This window comes from Natator depressus, chromosome 16 (assembly GCF_965152275.1).
Source record: "Natator depressus isolate rNatDep1 chromosome 16, rNatDep2.hap1, whole genome shotgun sequence".
In the NCBI taxonomy this organism is placed as follows: Eukaryota; Metazoa; Chordata; order Testudines; family Cheloniidae; genus Natator; species Natator depressus.
This window is the reverse complement of record NC_134249.1, coordinates 18,070,120-18,083,090: the sequence shown is the minus strand read 5'-3', so window position 1 is coordinate 18,083,090 and position 12,971 is coordinate 18,070,120. Positions and strand designations below refer to the sequence as shown.

At 44.6% G+C, this 12,971-nt stretch overlaps 1 protein-coding gene across 2 annotated transcripts in view; it reads left to right on the top strand.

The window, feature by feature from the left end:
* The window catches only part of VAV2 (vav guanine nucleotide exchange factor 2), a 312,388-nt gene that overhangs the window by 248,463 nt on the left and 50,954 nt on the right, over positions 1 to 12,971 (top strand). For both annotated transcript variants that reach the window (XM_074973337.1, XM_074973338.1), the window contains exons 6-8: positions 4,637 to 4,735; positions 7,743 to 7,811; positions 9,736 to 9,836. In XM_074973337.1, coding sequence (XP_074829438.1) covers positions 4,637 to 4,735; positions 7,743 to 7,811; positions 9,736 to 9,836 — 269 coding nt within the window. The remainder of the gene's footprint in view (positions 1 to 4,636; positions 4,736 to 7,742; positions 7,812 to 9,735; positions 9,837 to 12,971) is intronic.

Below are 12,971 nucleotides of genomic sequence, written 5' to 3'. Positions count from 1 at the left end.
AAGAAGTTCTAAGAAATCCCCATTGTAAAGGAAGTGCAAAAATAGTAACTCACTGCTGAGCCAAAGCAGCATGTGTCCCTTCATCCCTTTCTAAGGTGAGAGATGTGACTCATACCTGCACAATTAGCCTGTTGTGTGTGTTACACTGCACGTATTTTTAGATCCAGGCGAGAGTTGGCAGATATTTGCAATGAAGATGCAGTTTTTCTCTTGGGTGTTTTTACTGTACCACTTAAAATCTACCTGCTCTGGTATATCCTAAGGCTGAGATTTACAAAGCTGCCTAAGAGGGTTGGATGCCTGACTCCCTGAATTAATTTTAATGGGTATTTGAGCATCCAAATCCATTAGTCAGCTTTGAAAGTCTCAGCCAAAAGCTACACGAGGTTGGGAATTATAACAGGGCTCTACGCTCTAAGGGCCCATGGACACCAATGGAAAGGCTCATGCTGATTTCAGTGGGCCTTGGATCAGTCCCTACTGCTTCTGTGATACCAAGCTTTGTCTGGAATCTTTTGGGAATGAAATTCTTCCCTATGCAGAGGGGTCGGGACAACGCCGACAAACCACTTACGTCCTATTTTGAGGATTTAAATGCTGCCTACATTACTCTGCATGGCAGAGAATTTCTCCCTTAGATCAATTACTCTGTGAACGAAGCTGTGTGTTGTCTAGGAACAGAGCAGTATATTACACTGGATGCATATGTAAAATGTTCTCCCAGAGCATGCTACCAAATAACTAGTATCATGGAAAAGGAAAAAAGCCAAGGAGGCTCTTTTCCCAGCTAACCGTTGGGATGCACTACATTTGTTGTTTCTGCTGATGCAAAATTTCAAGAGAACTCATCAGTGGAGCATGAACATCCAAACTTCTTGAGATTCATGTGAAATTCTTCCACCCCCGGGATCTGTGTAGATTCTAATTACTGTCTTCTGGCTGCACACTACAGCTGCCAAGATTCATAACTCTGGGAGAAAGCAGGGTAAATGGACAAGTTCACTGGTCAATTAAATTTCCTGAGCAAGACCTGTAATCGTAAATCACAGATTGCTGCAGCTAGCAATTGGAGGTGTGGATTGGCAGGAACTTTGCTTCACAGAGTCCGAGTGAGCCCAGGATGCAAACTCTGTCACTGAGCTGCCAGGAACGTGAGCTCTGATCTCTCCTCAGTTCTACACTTGGTGTAACTCCATTGACTTCGATGGAGAGTCTGCTAGTTTAATGGGGATCAGAGTCTCTGAAGACCTATTTTTAGTGTACTAGCTCAGATGAGAGCTAGCATGAGTGTCTACACAAGCTGAGAATCAGACCCCCAGCTCAAAGTGTACATGCAACCTAAGACATCCACCCGCAGGAGCTTTATTTGCACTAGGACTTCTACTGATGCTTTTAGTGGGATTTTTGGGGTAGAATTCCCTAGTGCAAGCAAGGTTAAAAAGAAGGAAAACCTCCCCACTTGAGATTCCCCCCAGATTTCTGGAAGCAATCCATGCACGACGTGCTTCTCGTAAAATCCTGGGATTAGTTCACAGTGGTTGTGATAGCCCATTTTGCATATTTCATATTTACAACCTCAGATTTTGTTATGCTGTCCCGAATATTGTTATTAATGGCTGATTAATAAAAGCTTTAGCCTCTGATTTAAAAATCCAATAAACCATTTCCCTTCCCTCAATATCTTAGAAGTAACTGCTGAATGCTTTCAAGTTAATGCATGCTGGTAAAATATGAAGATGTCAATAAAAAAAATGCAAGTTAAAAGACACCAACCAAAAATATACATCCATGGAAGCTGTCATTCCCAAGCAGGATTCTGCTCCCATCAGAGGTTTAATTTGGTTTTAAATGGATGTAACAAGTGTGGGATTTATTTTTATAGCTTTCCAAGGACTTCAAGGAAGGCGGTTATTGGGATGCTTAGAATCAGACTGATGTTTTAAAGGTTCAGCTCCATGCTGGCTCTGACAGCTGCATGCTGGTTTCCTCACGCCTGAGTCATGAGACTTTGATGCACCTCTCTGTTATGACACAAGTTGAGATCTTGGGTTGTCACCATCGTTTTGAGAACAGTGTGATGATGCCAGGTGCAGGTTTTGTGTAGATTGCCTCAGTTCAGCAGAAGGTGCAGCCTCATGTAGGCTGAGTCCCGGGGCAAGATGGAGTTTGCAGCTATAGCAGCCCGTGCCACCACGGCTACACTTCTGCTTTCAGTACGCTGGCTCAGACGGGAGCTAGCGCGAGTGTGTCTGCCCAAGCTGGGAGTCACCCCCTTAGCTCATAGTGTAGACGTAACCTAAAGGCATTCAGCCCATTGAACTAATGGGGACTTGGGACTGAAGTGCCATTAGATGAGACAGTGCAAACCCTGGTTTGTCCCCAGCTACATTGAGGCTGGAACTTTTGGCCGGGTTCAGCACTCCCAGCTGGAGCTGGGTTTTCTGAAGCGCTCAGCACGTTGGGGGTGGGGCTTTTTTGAACACTTGGTCTCAGTTGTGGACGCTGAGCAGCCTCCACCATGTAGGGCGGCAACCAACGGGATCTTGCAGGCAGGGCTTTGGAGCTGTGCTCCGGCTCCGCTCCAGCTCCAGGCAAAAACCTGCAGCTCCACTGCTCCGGGCTCCAGCTCCGGGCTCCGCTCCAAAGCTCTGTTTGCAGGAAGGGGAAATAATATCCCAGCCACCCTAAAAAAGACCTTTCAAGCAACCGCCACCTTCCCGGAGGCCCCTTAAAAATAGACTCGTTCGTTCTCAAGGAAAATTCAAACAGTAAGCTCCTTAAGTCATATGCAAAGTGCCCTATAGTGAGAGACTTAGCGGGTGTGTCTACACTGCCCCGAGAGCGAAAGCCCTGGTCCGCATACTTTTGTTAGCAAGGCTCCCACTAGCACACTCAAAATAGCTGTGTAGATGTTGCTTTGGCATTGGGGTTGGGCTGTCAAGCCCAACCCTCCAGCGCCTGACCCGCCAGGTTCAAGAGCCCGAGCCACAATGTCTACACAACCAGTTTTAGAGCGCGAGCACAAGCCCCACTAACACAAGTGGCTGGGAAGCTTGCTCCCAGACGCAGTGTAGAAATACCCAAGGAGGTCAGTCTGTCTGCGTTATCCAACAGAAGATCACAACATGATTTGATAATGGGGAGGAAAATACTGATTACTCAAAGGGCTCTTTAATCTAGTGGAGAAAGTCGTGCTAAGAACCAATGGCTGGAAGTTAAAACCAGGTGAATTCTGGGCACACGTTTAGAAATAAGGCACACCTTTGGGACAGTGAAGGTGAGTAATCATGGGAGCAAACTACCAAAGAGAGTGATGGATTCTCCATCTTTCGAAGTCTTCACATCAATACTGGGTGCGTTTCTGGAAGAGGTGCTGTAGCTGGACATAAGTTATTGCGCTCAATATGGAGGTAACTGGATGATATTCTCTGGTTTGGTCTGTGTTATATGGGAGGTCAGACTAAATGAGCTAATGGTTCCTTCTGGCCTTATGATCTATGAATTCATAATTATGCCCTTTTAAATATTTTTAAACTTCATGCAGACACTCAGGGTCAGTGACTGACTCCGGTGAAGCTACACTGATACATGCATGCTGAAGATCTGGTCCTCAATGTTTTCTTAGCTCCTGACTTCCCTTCCTCCTCTTTAGCAAAAGCATAAAGTTCTTTATTTTTATGGTAGCGGCCTGTACTTTCGTCTAAATGTTGAGGAAAAATTGATGAACATTTAAAAGAAGAAAAAAAGAGGCAATTTGTAATACCAAATGTATAATGTTAATTGGTTTTGCTTATATTTCTGCATGCTTCAGATTAGATACATGCAGGTAAGTAGGAGACAGTGACCAAAAGAGTTTGGTTTCTGTCTGGCCAATATACTGTCTTACACTTTTTCATATGGGTTGTACAAAGAGTGGTAATTCTTCCCTATTGCAGACTCAGTATTGCTTAACCCCAACATTCAAAAATCATGACCCAGGGCCCCATCCACAAATTATGAGATTGCGCTAAAAATCATGAGTTTAAAAAAATACATTTGGGGTTATTTCATATTTGCCTTCTGCTTTTTGAGCACTTAGGGCATCACATTTTCTAGCTTTTCTGTGCAACCGTGAGGGCTAGAATCTTACTTTTCTAGCAAAAAGGAAAGCTGAGATTCTCAGATAATCAGGAGCTGGGGCTTTAAGAAAAGCACCAAATACCAGAGTCGGGATAAAATCACGGGGGTTGGCAACACTGGTGACCCATACAAGTGTACCACCTAAGTCCCATTTAGGCACTTATGAGCTCCACACAAGCAAACAACTTTTTTAAAAAAAAAAAGAGAGAGAATTTTTCTTTTGACTGACATCTTTTGGTTTTCGTCCTCTATGTAAATTGTATAGTAAATGCAAAGGGTGACATTAAATCCAATGGGAGTTTTGCCATTAACTTCAGCAGAGCCAGGATTTCACCCAACGTTTTGCAGACAGAAATGGATCCCTTTCACATAAATGATTGAAAATTTGGTTTCTGGCTTCCTGAGCTTGTGTTGGTTGGGACTTTGCTGTCACTGAATGACACGTTAAAGAGCCACTATAAGCAAGCAGGTTGAAACACTCTAAGGACACTCAAGCATGTGTTGTTTATTTCTCTAGAAAATGGGAATGACAGAAGATGACAAAAGAAATTGCTGTTTGCTAGAAATTCAGGAAACCGAGGCCAAATATTACAAGACACTTGAAGACATAGAAAAGGTGAGAGCCGGCCTTCTTTTCTATCACTGCGTTTCATGTCAACAGCTTCTGGTTGCATTTGATCTTGCATTACTCTTGCTGGATTAGTTCTTGCTTCTAGAGCTCCATAGTACTGGGTTCCGGAGTAACAGCCGTGTTAGTCTGTATTCGCAAAAAGAACAGGAGGACTTGTGGCACCTTACAGACTAACCAATTTAGTTGAGCATAAGCTTTCGTGAGCTACAGCTCACTTCATCGGATGCATACTGTGGAAAATACAGAAGATGTTTTTATACACACAGACCATGAAAAAAGTACTGGGTGTTTGTGATAGAAGGCAGGACAGAAGCATTCAAACGTAAGCCCAGGCTGGGTACCATAACGCGCAAAAAAAAAAAGAGCCTATTTTATCTGATCACTGCATATTTAAAGTATACTTAAAAACCACCTTGTTATTTCAGAAGGGTATTCACCCCACCCCCCATTCCAACCTCAGCGGTAAGACCCACTCAATTCTTTATGTGGCCGAGGCACAATCTCTAGATAAGACTTGCTTTTGTAGATTTCTTATCACTCTTTGATCGCCATTGAATAATTTGAAAGAATCTATTTATTCCAGGCACTTCTTGAAAGTGCTGAAGCCGTGCTGACTTGCCATTGAAACTAATTGGATTACAAGTAACATTTCACTGCATGCACTCACGGGCTTTAATTGGTTTTGATAAATTCTCGGTGCATTCTCTCTTTCTCTTAAAAGAATGAACACTTCAGCAACAGAAAGATGCAATGCAGCCGACTGGAGGCTGGATATTATTTTCCCCTTCAGTGATTACAGATGAGTAGAATTAAAAAAAAAAAAAAAGTCCAGCTATCATTTCTACTTCTTTTCCTTTCCCTTTAAAAATGTTTGCCTTTCTTACAAAGAAGCTCTGAAAGAGAGCCGGACAATTAAACACGATTCCAGGCTTTTAAAAAGAAAGGCTTTGATGTTCATATTAGTGATGTACTCTGCTTGTTCTTTGAAAACAACTATTAACCTTGTGTTTCAGCCCAGAGGAAGAGGTAAATTATTCCCTTGGTTATGAACCAGGAGAGCTATGAGAGTAGATTTTTTGCTGTGGAGGGGCTAAGGTCCTGTAATAAACTATATTGCGTCTGTATGTTCTGTAGCTATGGACAGGGCAGACTTTCCCATTAATGCCCATTGGTTCAGAAAAGCATCTCCAACGTAGTCATGTCACCTGCATTCTTCAAAGGCAAAAATTCAAGATGACTGGGAGTTTTTCTACTCATCAAACAGCTAAAACTGATGCTATTCACCATTGCAACTGATGATTACTTTGTGAAAAACTAGCAAGTCAACAGCAAGAAAAAGAACCTCCACCCATCCACCCACATTGGATACAGACATACTGTGTACTGTATGGTGCTCAGGATCATGAATCATGCTTTTCCCCTCTCTGAGTGGCTAATGTTTGAAATGGGACAGGGTGCAAAAACTAACAGTAAGCATCCCAAAGAGCAGAAAACTGATAAAGTGCAGGGCAGCTGGCAGTTTTAACAGTTTAATTTGCATACATATTAACAATCATGAAATCATGTTTTTGTAGGTGTATCTAGATCAGTATCTAGAGAGTTTGATAGATATCTCTGTCTACAGAGATCGCTAGATATGTACATATCTTTTGAATACATATAGGGCCACATTATAGAATCATAGAATATCAGGGTTGGAGGGGACCTGAGGAGGTCATCTAGTCCAACCCCCTGCTCAAAGCAGGACCAATCCCCAATTTTTCCCCCAGATCCCTAAATGGCCCCCTCAAGGATTGAACTCACAACCCTGGGTTTAGCAGGCCAATGCTCAAACCACCGAGCTATCCTTCCCCCGCATACCTTCCTGAATATGGCTCTTCTTAATGGGGAGGAGTCCTTGTGGCACCTTAGAGACTAACAAGTTTATTTGGGCATAAGGTTTCGTGGGCTAAAACCCACTTCATCAGATGCATGGAATGGAAAATACAGTAGGGAGGTATAAATACACAGAACATGAAGTGGGTTGTAGCCCACAAAAGCTTATCCCCAAATAAATTTGTTAATCTCTAAGGTGCTACAAGGACACCTCGTTATTTTTTGCTGATACAGACTAACACGGCTACCTCTCTGAAACCTGTTAATGGGGAGAAATGCTCAGGGAGTAACTTCTAAAGGTAAAGCCAGGGTGTCTTTCCCATCTCCCGAGTGTCTCTGCAGGCATTAATCCTTCCACAGCTCACTTGGGCAGTGTTCCTTCTCCCTCTCCCTCTTAAGAGGTATAACTTAATCCAGGGATTCTCAAACTTTTTTTGCTGGGACCTCTTTGGAAAATATTTCAGGCTGTGAAGACAACCGCCCCCCCCCCTCCAAGTGACTATCCCCCATATCATGCCAGCCTTATTTCCGTGCCGGTGCTGGTGGCGATGCTGCCTTCAGAGCTTGGTGCCTAGCCAGCACTCTCCAGCTGCCCAGCTCTGAAGACAGCACAGAAATAAGGGTAGCAATACCACAACCCCCCTATAATAGACTTGCAACCCCCTGTTTGTGTCAGGTCCCCCAGTTTGAGAAACACTGACTTAGTCCACACAGCGAGAGTGTGCAGTTAATTTAAATTAACTGTAGTGTGGCTCAGAGCTTCCTCCACGAGTGGGTGGTAAATGCCTTAAGCTTTTCACTTAGCTTGCAGCTCGGCTTTTAGTTCAAGTGAAATCTTGTTCATGTACTTGACAACCTGACCACCTCACAAATCATTTGTGGCATCCCAGTCCCAGACAGTCCAGCCCTAACCCTGCAGAGAAGTGGCTGAGCATAAGCACAGTGAGGCAGGTTGCATGGTAAATGTCTTGTCAGTCTTATCTCTTGGCAAGTGTGAAAATTCACCCAAGTTCCCCTCCGGAAAATTCAACCACTGCAACAATTTTAGCTTAAAAAAGAAAGAATCTTATTGCATTTGCTCATTTATTTCAATAAGTTTTCCATTTACCTCTTACAGAACTATATGAATCCATTAAAGCTGGTACTGACTCCACAAGAGATGGAATCTATTTTTATCAATTTGGAGGTAACAGAGTCTAAACATCATTGCTTAAATCTTTGCTCCTCTCAGATGCAGCTTATGCTTCATCCTGTTTAAGAAACAGCACTCAGATTTCATGTAAAATGCATTGCTTTAGTCTGTGTGGGTTCAGTTGTTATGGCCACGGAGCTTGGACTGGGCCCTTTAACACTCAAGTGGAATTTAGGCATTGTATAAAGACAAGGAGACGGTTTTACAACAAGGAAATTATTTTGCCTGTGTTTTTAGTGTGTGTGTGTGTGTGTGTGTGTGTGTGTGTTTCAGATATATCTGGTTTAAATAATTACATATATACTCACTAAGTCACAGTGCCTGTTCCTGTATGTATCACACTCGACAGGGACGTGAGAGACGGGTTTTATACCCAGCTCTGCAACCGGCCTGCTTGGAGAACTCGGGCAGGTCACTTCACCTCATTAGCTCAGTCTCTGTCTGTGACTTGGAGATAATGGTACCTTCTGCTTGTGTAAAGTGCTTTGAGCTCTATGGGTGAAGAGTGCTATATAAATACTATATAAGTTGTTATGCATATGCACACACAGCCTAGATTCTCCTCCAGTTTGATCCTGCCTTGATGCCATAATCCAGCATTTGAAGCTTTCCTCTGTGTACAGTGAGGCTGATACAGGGCCAAGTTCTGTTAGATGCTTATTGGATGAAGATTCACCCCTGGGCAGAAAGGTAGCATAAGGCCTACATGGTATTTAAGTCCTACTTAAGCCAGGCTAGGTCCTGCCTAGTCCTCTTGCTAGCCCTCTTCAGAGGGTGAGTTTCCCCCTTCATGCAGGGACCCCACTGAAGTCACAGTGAATTCTATGTTCAGCCCGCTTTCTAGATCTGATTTATGATCGGTTTCTGATTTTTTGGTGTTTAACCTACCAATATCAGTCTCTGGCTGCTCTCCCACCCCTTCCCAGACAGTCCAAGGAGAGGCAGTAAGTTATCTGACCTCTTACTCTGCCTCGGTCTCCACATATGGCCAGATCCTCCTCCTGTCCCAGGTGGCCACCATGTTATCACCTAAGTGCCATCTGGGATGGCAAGATGATGAATGGCTCTTCTCCCATCGTAGCACCGCCAAAGACAGCTGGCAGGACTGAGAGAACAGCGTGAGCCTCGTTAATGGAGACTTCAGGGCTCATCAGGGTGTATTCGTGGTGCCCCTTCCTGGCTTGTTTACTCTGCAGTAGCGTAGGGGGCTGAGCTCTTGCTTCAGTCTGGCATGTGGTGAGGGCAGCCGCACAGGTTGCTGCAGTGAAGCAGTTGAGTTTTCCTAACCAAGGGCGGCCAGACGCCTTTGTTCCATTATCAGCATAGGCGCATCATGTCAGTGATTCAGATTAAATGCAGGCATTGCTCCACCTTCTTGGTCCATTTTCACAAGGCTGCGTTGTGTGGGCTTTACGGGATTAGGGCAGGTTATTGTATGCTGCTAGACTGCTCCCACTAGGCCCAGTAAAGGGAGTTTAATATGCACAGAACCCCGCTATGCATTTATCATTGTATAACCTTCTAACTTAATTACACCCTCGTATTTATTGTGATTTAGGGCTATATCTCACTGGAGTCGCTTGCATTAAAACAGTTAATAGGCAAAGAGCTGGTCTACGCTGGGAACTTGCGTCTCTCAGGACAGTGAAAAATCCACACCCCTGACTGACGTAGCTGTGACCCCTGGTGCAGCCAGCACTAGGTTGATGGAAGAATTCTTCTGTTTACCTAGCTACTGCCTCTCGGGGAGGTAGATTACCTACCTCGATGGGAGAGCTGCAGCAGTCTGTTTAGATATATCCAAAAAATGACTGCAAGGTTACTTAAGAAATGCATGTTCATTAACTAAACACTTTACATGTTAGCGCCTAGAGTGAGTTTCAGATTTTTTAACGTATTGATTTTTTTGTTGTTTTAGGACCTAATTAAAGTGCACTTCAATTTCCTGAGGGCCATCGACGTCTGTATGATGTCTGGAGGAAGCAGCTTGGCGAAAGTTTTTCTAGAATTCAAAGAAAGGTAAAAAGAATGAAAGACCTAGCCAACATACAGGGAGCTCTAATTGTGACAAGCTAAGTCCTGGTTGAGCATTGCTAGTTACAGGGCATAATCTGAGAGCGAAAAATATCGATAAGAAAAACACCGATCTTGACAGACCCTGAAGCCCTGTCCTCTGCTAACCCCTCACACTCCTACATAGTTAACACCCTGTTTTAGCTAGTTTAATTTCCCAGTATAGGCAGGAAAGGGACTAAGAGACTGCACTGCATTTATCACACCTGGCTGCTACCCGTCAGGCTTTCTGGCCATCGGTTGGGGGACCATGTCTGGTAAACGGTGGAATGATGGGGGGCAGGAGACATGAAGAAAGAGGAGGATCTGCCCCTAAACAAGCCGTTGCTGCTATTTCACAACACTTTGGCTAGATCCTTCTTGGGGTTTAAATGAGTATAGCTCTATTGACGTAAAAAGGAGCTCACTCGATTTATGTAAACTGAAGGAGTGGCCCAGTGTGTAAAAAGCTCACCTGCACACACCTGTTCCCGCAATCCTTGGCAGCATCCTCAGGACTCTGCAGAAGCATAAACAAATCCCCCAGTAACATCAGATATTCAGGAGTCCCAGTGTTGTACTTACTGTAGAGGGGGCAAGAAAACACCACTCTCTGTTAACGTGTAAGGTCCTATCAGCCATGCCGATGTCCTATCAGCGTAGGGGCTCCTGTTCCAAACCAGTTCTTGTTCTGCTCCTTTCGGTGTCCTTCCAAAACGTCCGTGCCACAGAGTGAGTGATAGGTTAGTGACCACCTGCACTCAAGTAGTTTGATCGTTACAAGTGTAACCTCGTTCTGCCCTATTGTCCCAGACTGCGATTAGCACCCACTGCAGAGGATATGATGGCATCAGGAATGGTAGCCTCAAGGGCAACGCTACGTTGGGTAGATTGTCCTATAGCCATTTTCTTCCCATACACGGTGATATCACCTTGATCCTGGGCATATTGCATGACTGAAGCTTTCTTCATATTTGCTAAGCCCACGTGTGTTGTGGGACCAAGAGGGGGAGAGGCGCATGCGGAGGTCTGCATTCAAAGGCAGAGTGGGCGAAACCTTTCCCAGACCCCACTGTGCCATGGTCTGGTTTGGATGTCCTAGGGGCTGAACGTCATGCAGCTAATGCTTTGTCTGTAAGACCCACAGGAGAATAAAGATGAGAGCCTATAACTTCACAGAAGCGGGATAACGCCTCGCCTTCATGAATGTTTAACTGGGGTCTCCTGCAGGACGCAATGGGTCAATGAAAGTTAAGGGCATGCTGCACCCTTGCAGAATCATTTCCTTTGTCTACAGAGGGCACCTCAGCCTGGTAGATCAAAGCGACTGTTCTCTCATCCATCTGGCGCTGCTGACATCCCGTACCTATGGGAGGATTAATCGATTTAAAGCCTAGATTAAGTTACATAGAGGAGTCTAAGTTTTGGCAGCTGCAAACAGGAGTATCCAGGAACATGCAGATAAGGTTAATGAAAGTCTTAGTAATATTCTTAATAATAGTCAAAGGCCTGATTTATTGTGGAATAATGCCAGGGTGTTATTGCTGTGTGATTCAACCAGTGTCTAGACGTGGAAATGCCTCTCAGAAGTCAGTAACTCCAGAAATACCATCTGCATTAATAACAAATCATAAGGTCAGATAGTCCATCTTTCATGATGTTGCTTTTAGAAAGTAAATGTTTTTGGGATTAAAAGAGAATAGTTGTTTGGGAAAAGAATGCAAACCAATTTTTAAAAAATAATATAATTTTGATCTCCTAATTCCTGGCCTTGCATGTCCTTAAACGTTCCTGTACTGTCATGTTGGGAGCAGTCCTTTCTGGACTGTAGAGTCCAGGTCAGAATTTAGGAACACCCTGTGTGGTGACGCAAGGCAGCACAGGTTGGGTTAGTCTGGGAGCTGGAGAACCCGTGAGAACCACAAGGTCGGTCTGTGTCCAGCAGCTTCAATAAAGAATCCCCTTTATATTCCTCACAACCAAATCCAGTCTCTTCTCTGGATGACGGTCACAACAGGCACTGATTCAAGAAAGTCTCAGAAAACAGACCTCCAAGAGAGGGCTCACCTTCCAGGAAGCATAGCACAGCAGGGTGTCTCAGAAATACCTGACGTGTCTGCAGACAAGCAGCGCACCCCAGGCTTCCATGTTCTGAGAAGTTAGTCAAGGATGGTATGGCCAGAACTTCTAGGAGCAGCGGTACCATGTCCATCAATCCATACGCTTGCTTTGACTCAACAGCATCCCTCTTCGCAGTATACCGGGAATGGGTTACTCAGAAGTTTTTGCAACCTCTTTCTGAAAACTCCTGGGCTGTGCTGCGCTCGTTGTGTGTATATTTTATTCACACTCATGCGAGGAGTCTAGAGGTCTGTGGGTGCGAGGGATCCTATAAATAAATGTTTGCTGCTGTTAATTGAGGAGTTAGAGCTTGGCAGAGGGGAGGTAGTTAGGTGGCTGCTGCGTCTGTGTGCGTGTGAACTTGCCAACCCATTTTCGAAAGGACTTAACAAATAACTTTTTTTTGAAGAGCCTGAAAACTTTCCAGATAAACAATGGAATTAATCAGACCTCCAGCTGTGAGCAGCCAGATCTCGACTGGCAGCTGCAAATCCTCACACAGGCTCCAGAGACCTCCAATACCAAAACGTTCTTCAGATCTGTCGTTCAGAGAGCTTTAATCGCTCAGGTGGAACAGTAGTTTTGCAGGGGCATTTTTTTATTACTATTGTTAAATTGCAGATTTAAGCCTCTCCTTTCTCATCTGGCCTAATTTACGCAGCATCTGTGTCTAAGCTAACCAGGTCTCGCCCTGGCTATATCCTCAGTTCAGATGTTGCCTGTTGGGGTGAAGGTTTGCTCCTCTCCGACGGCCTGATGATTTGACAGTAGCTAGCTTGGGTAACCATAGTGGTGTAGACGTGGTGGCATGGGCTTCACCACAGGCTAGCAACTGGAGTACATGCGGGCCAGCAGCCGGGCTCCTCAGCCAGCTTGTACTCGGGTAGCTAGCCTGTGCCTCTGCATCTAGGCTACAATTGTTACCTGTGCAAACTGGATTAAAGGTTGCTCTGGTTTGCCTACCCATGCTACAATCACACC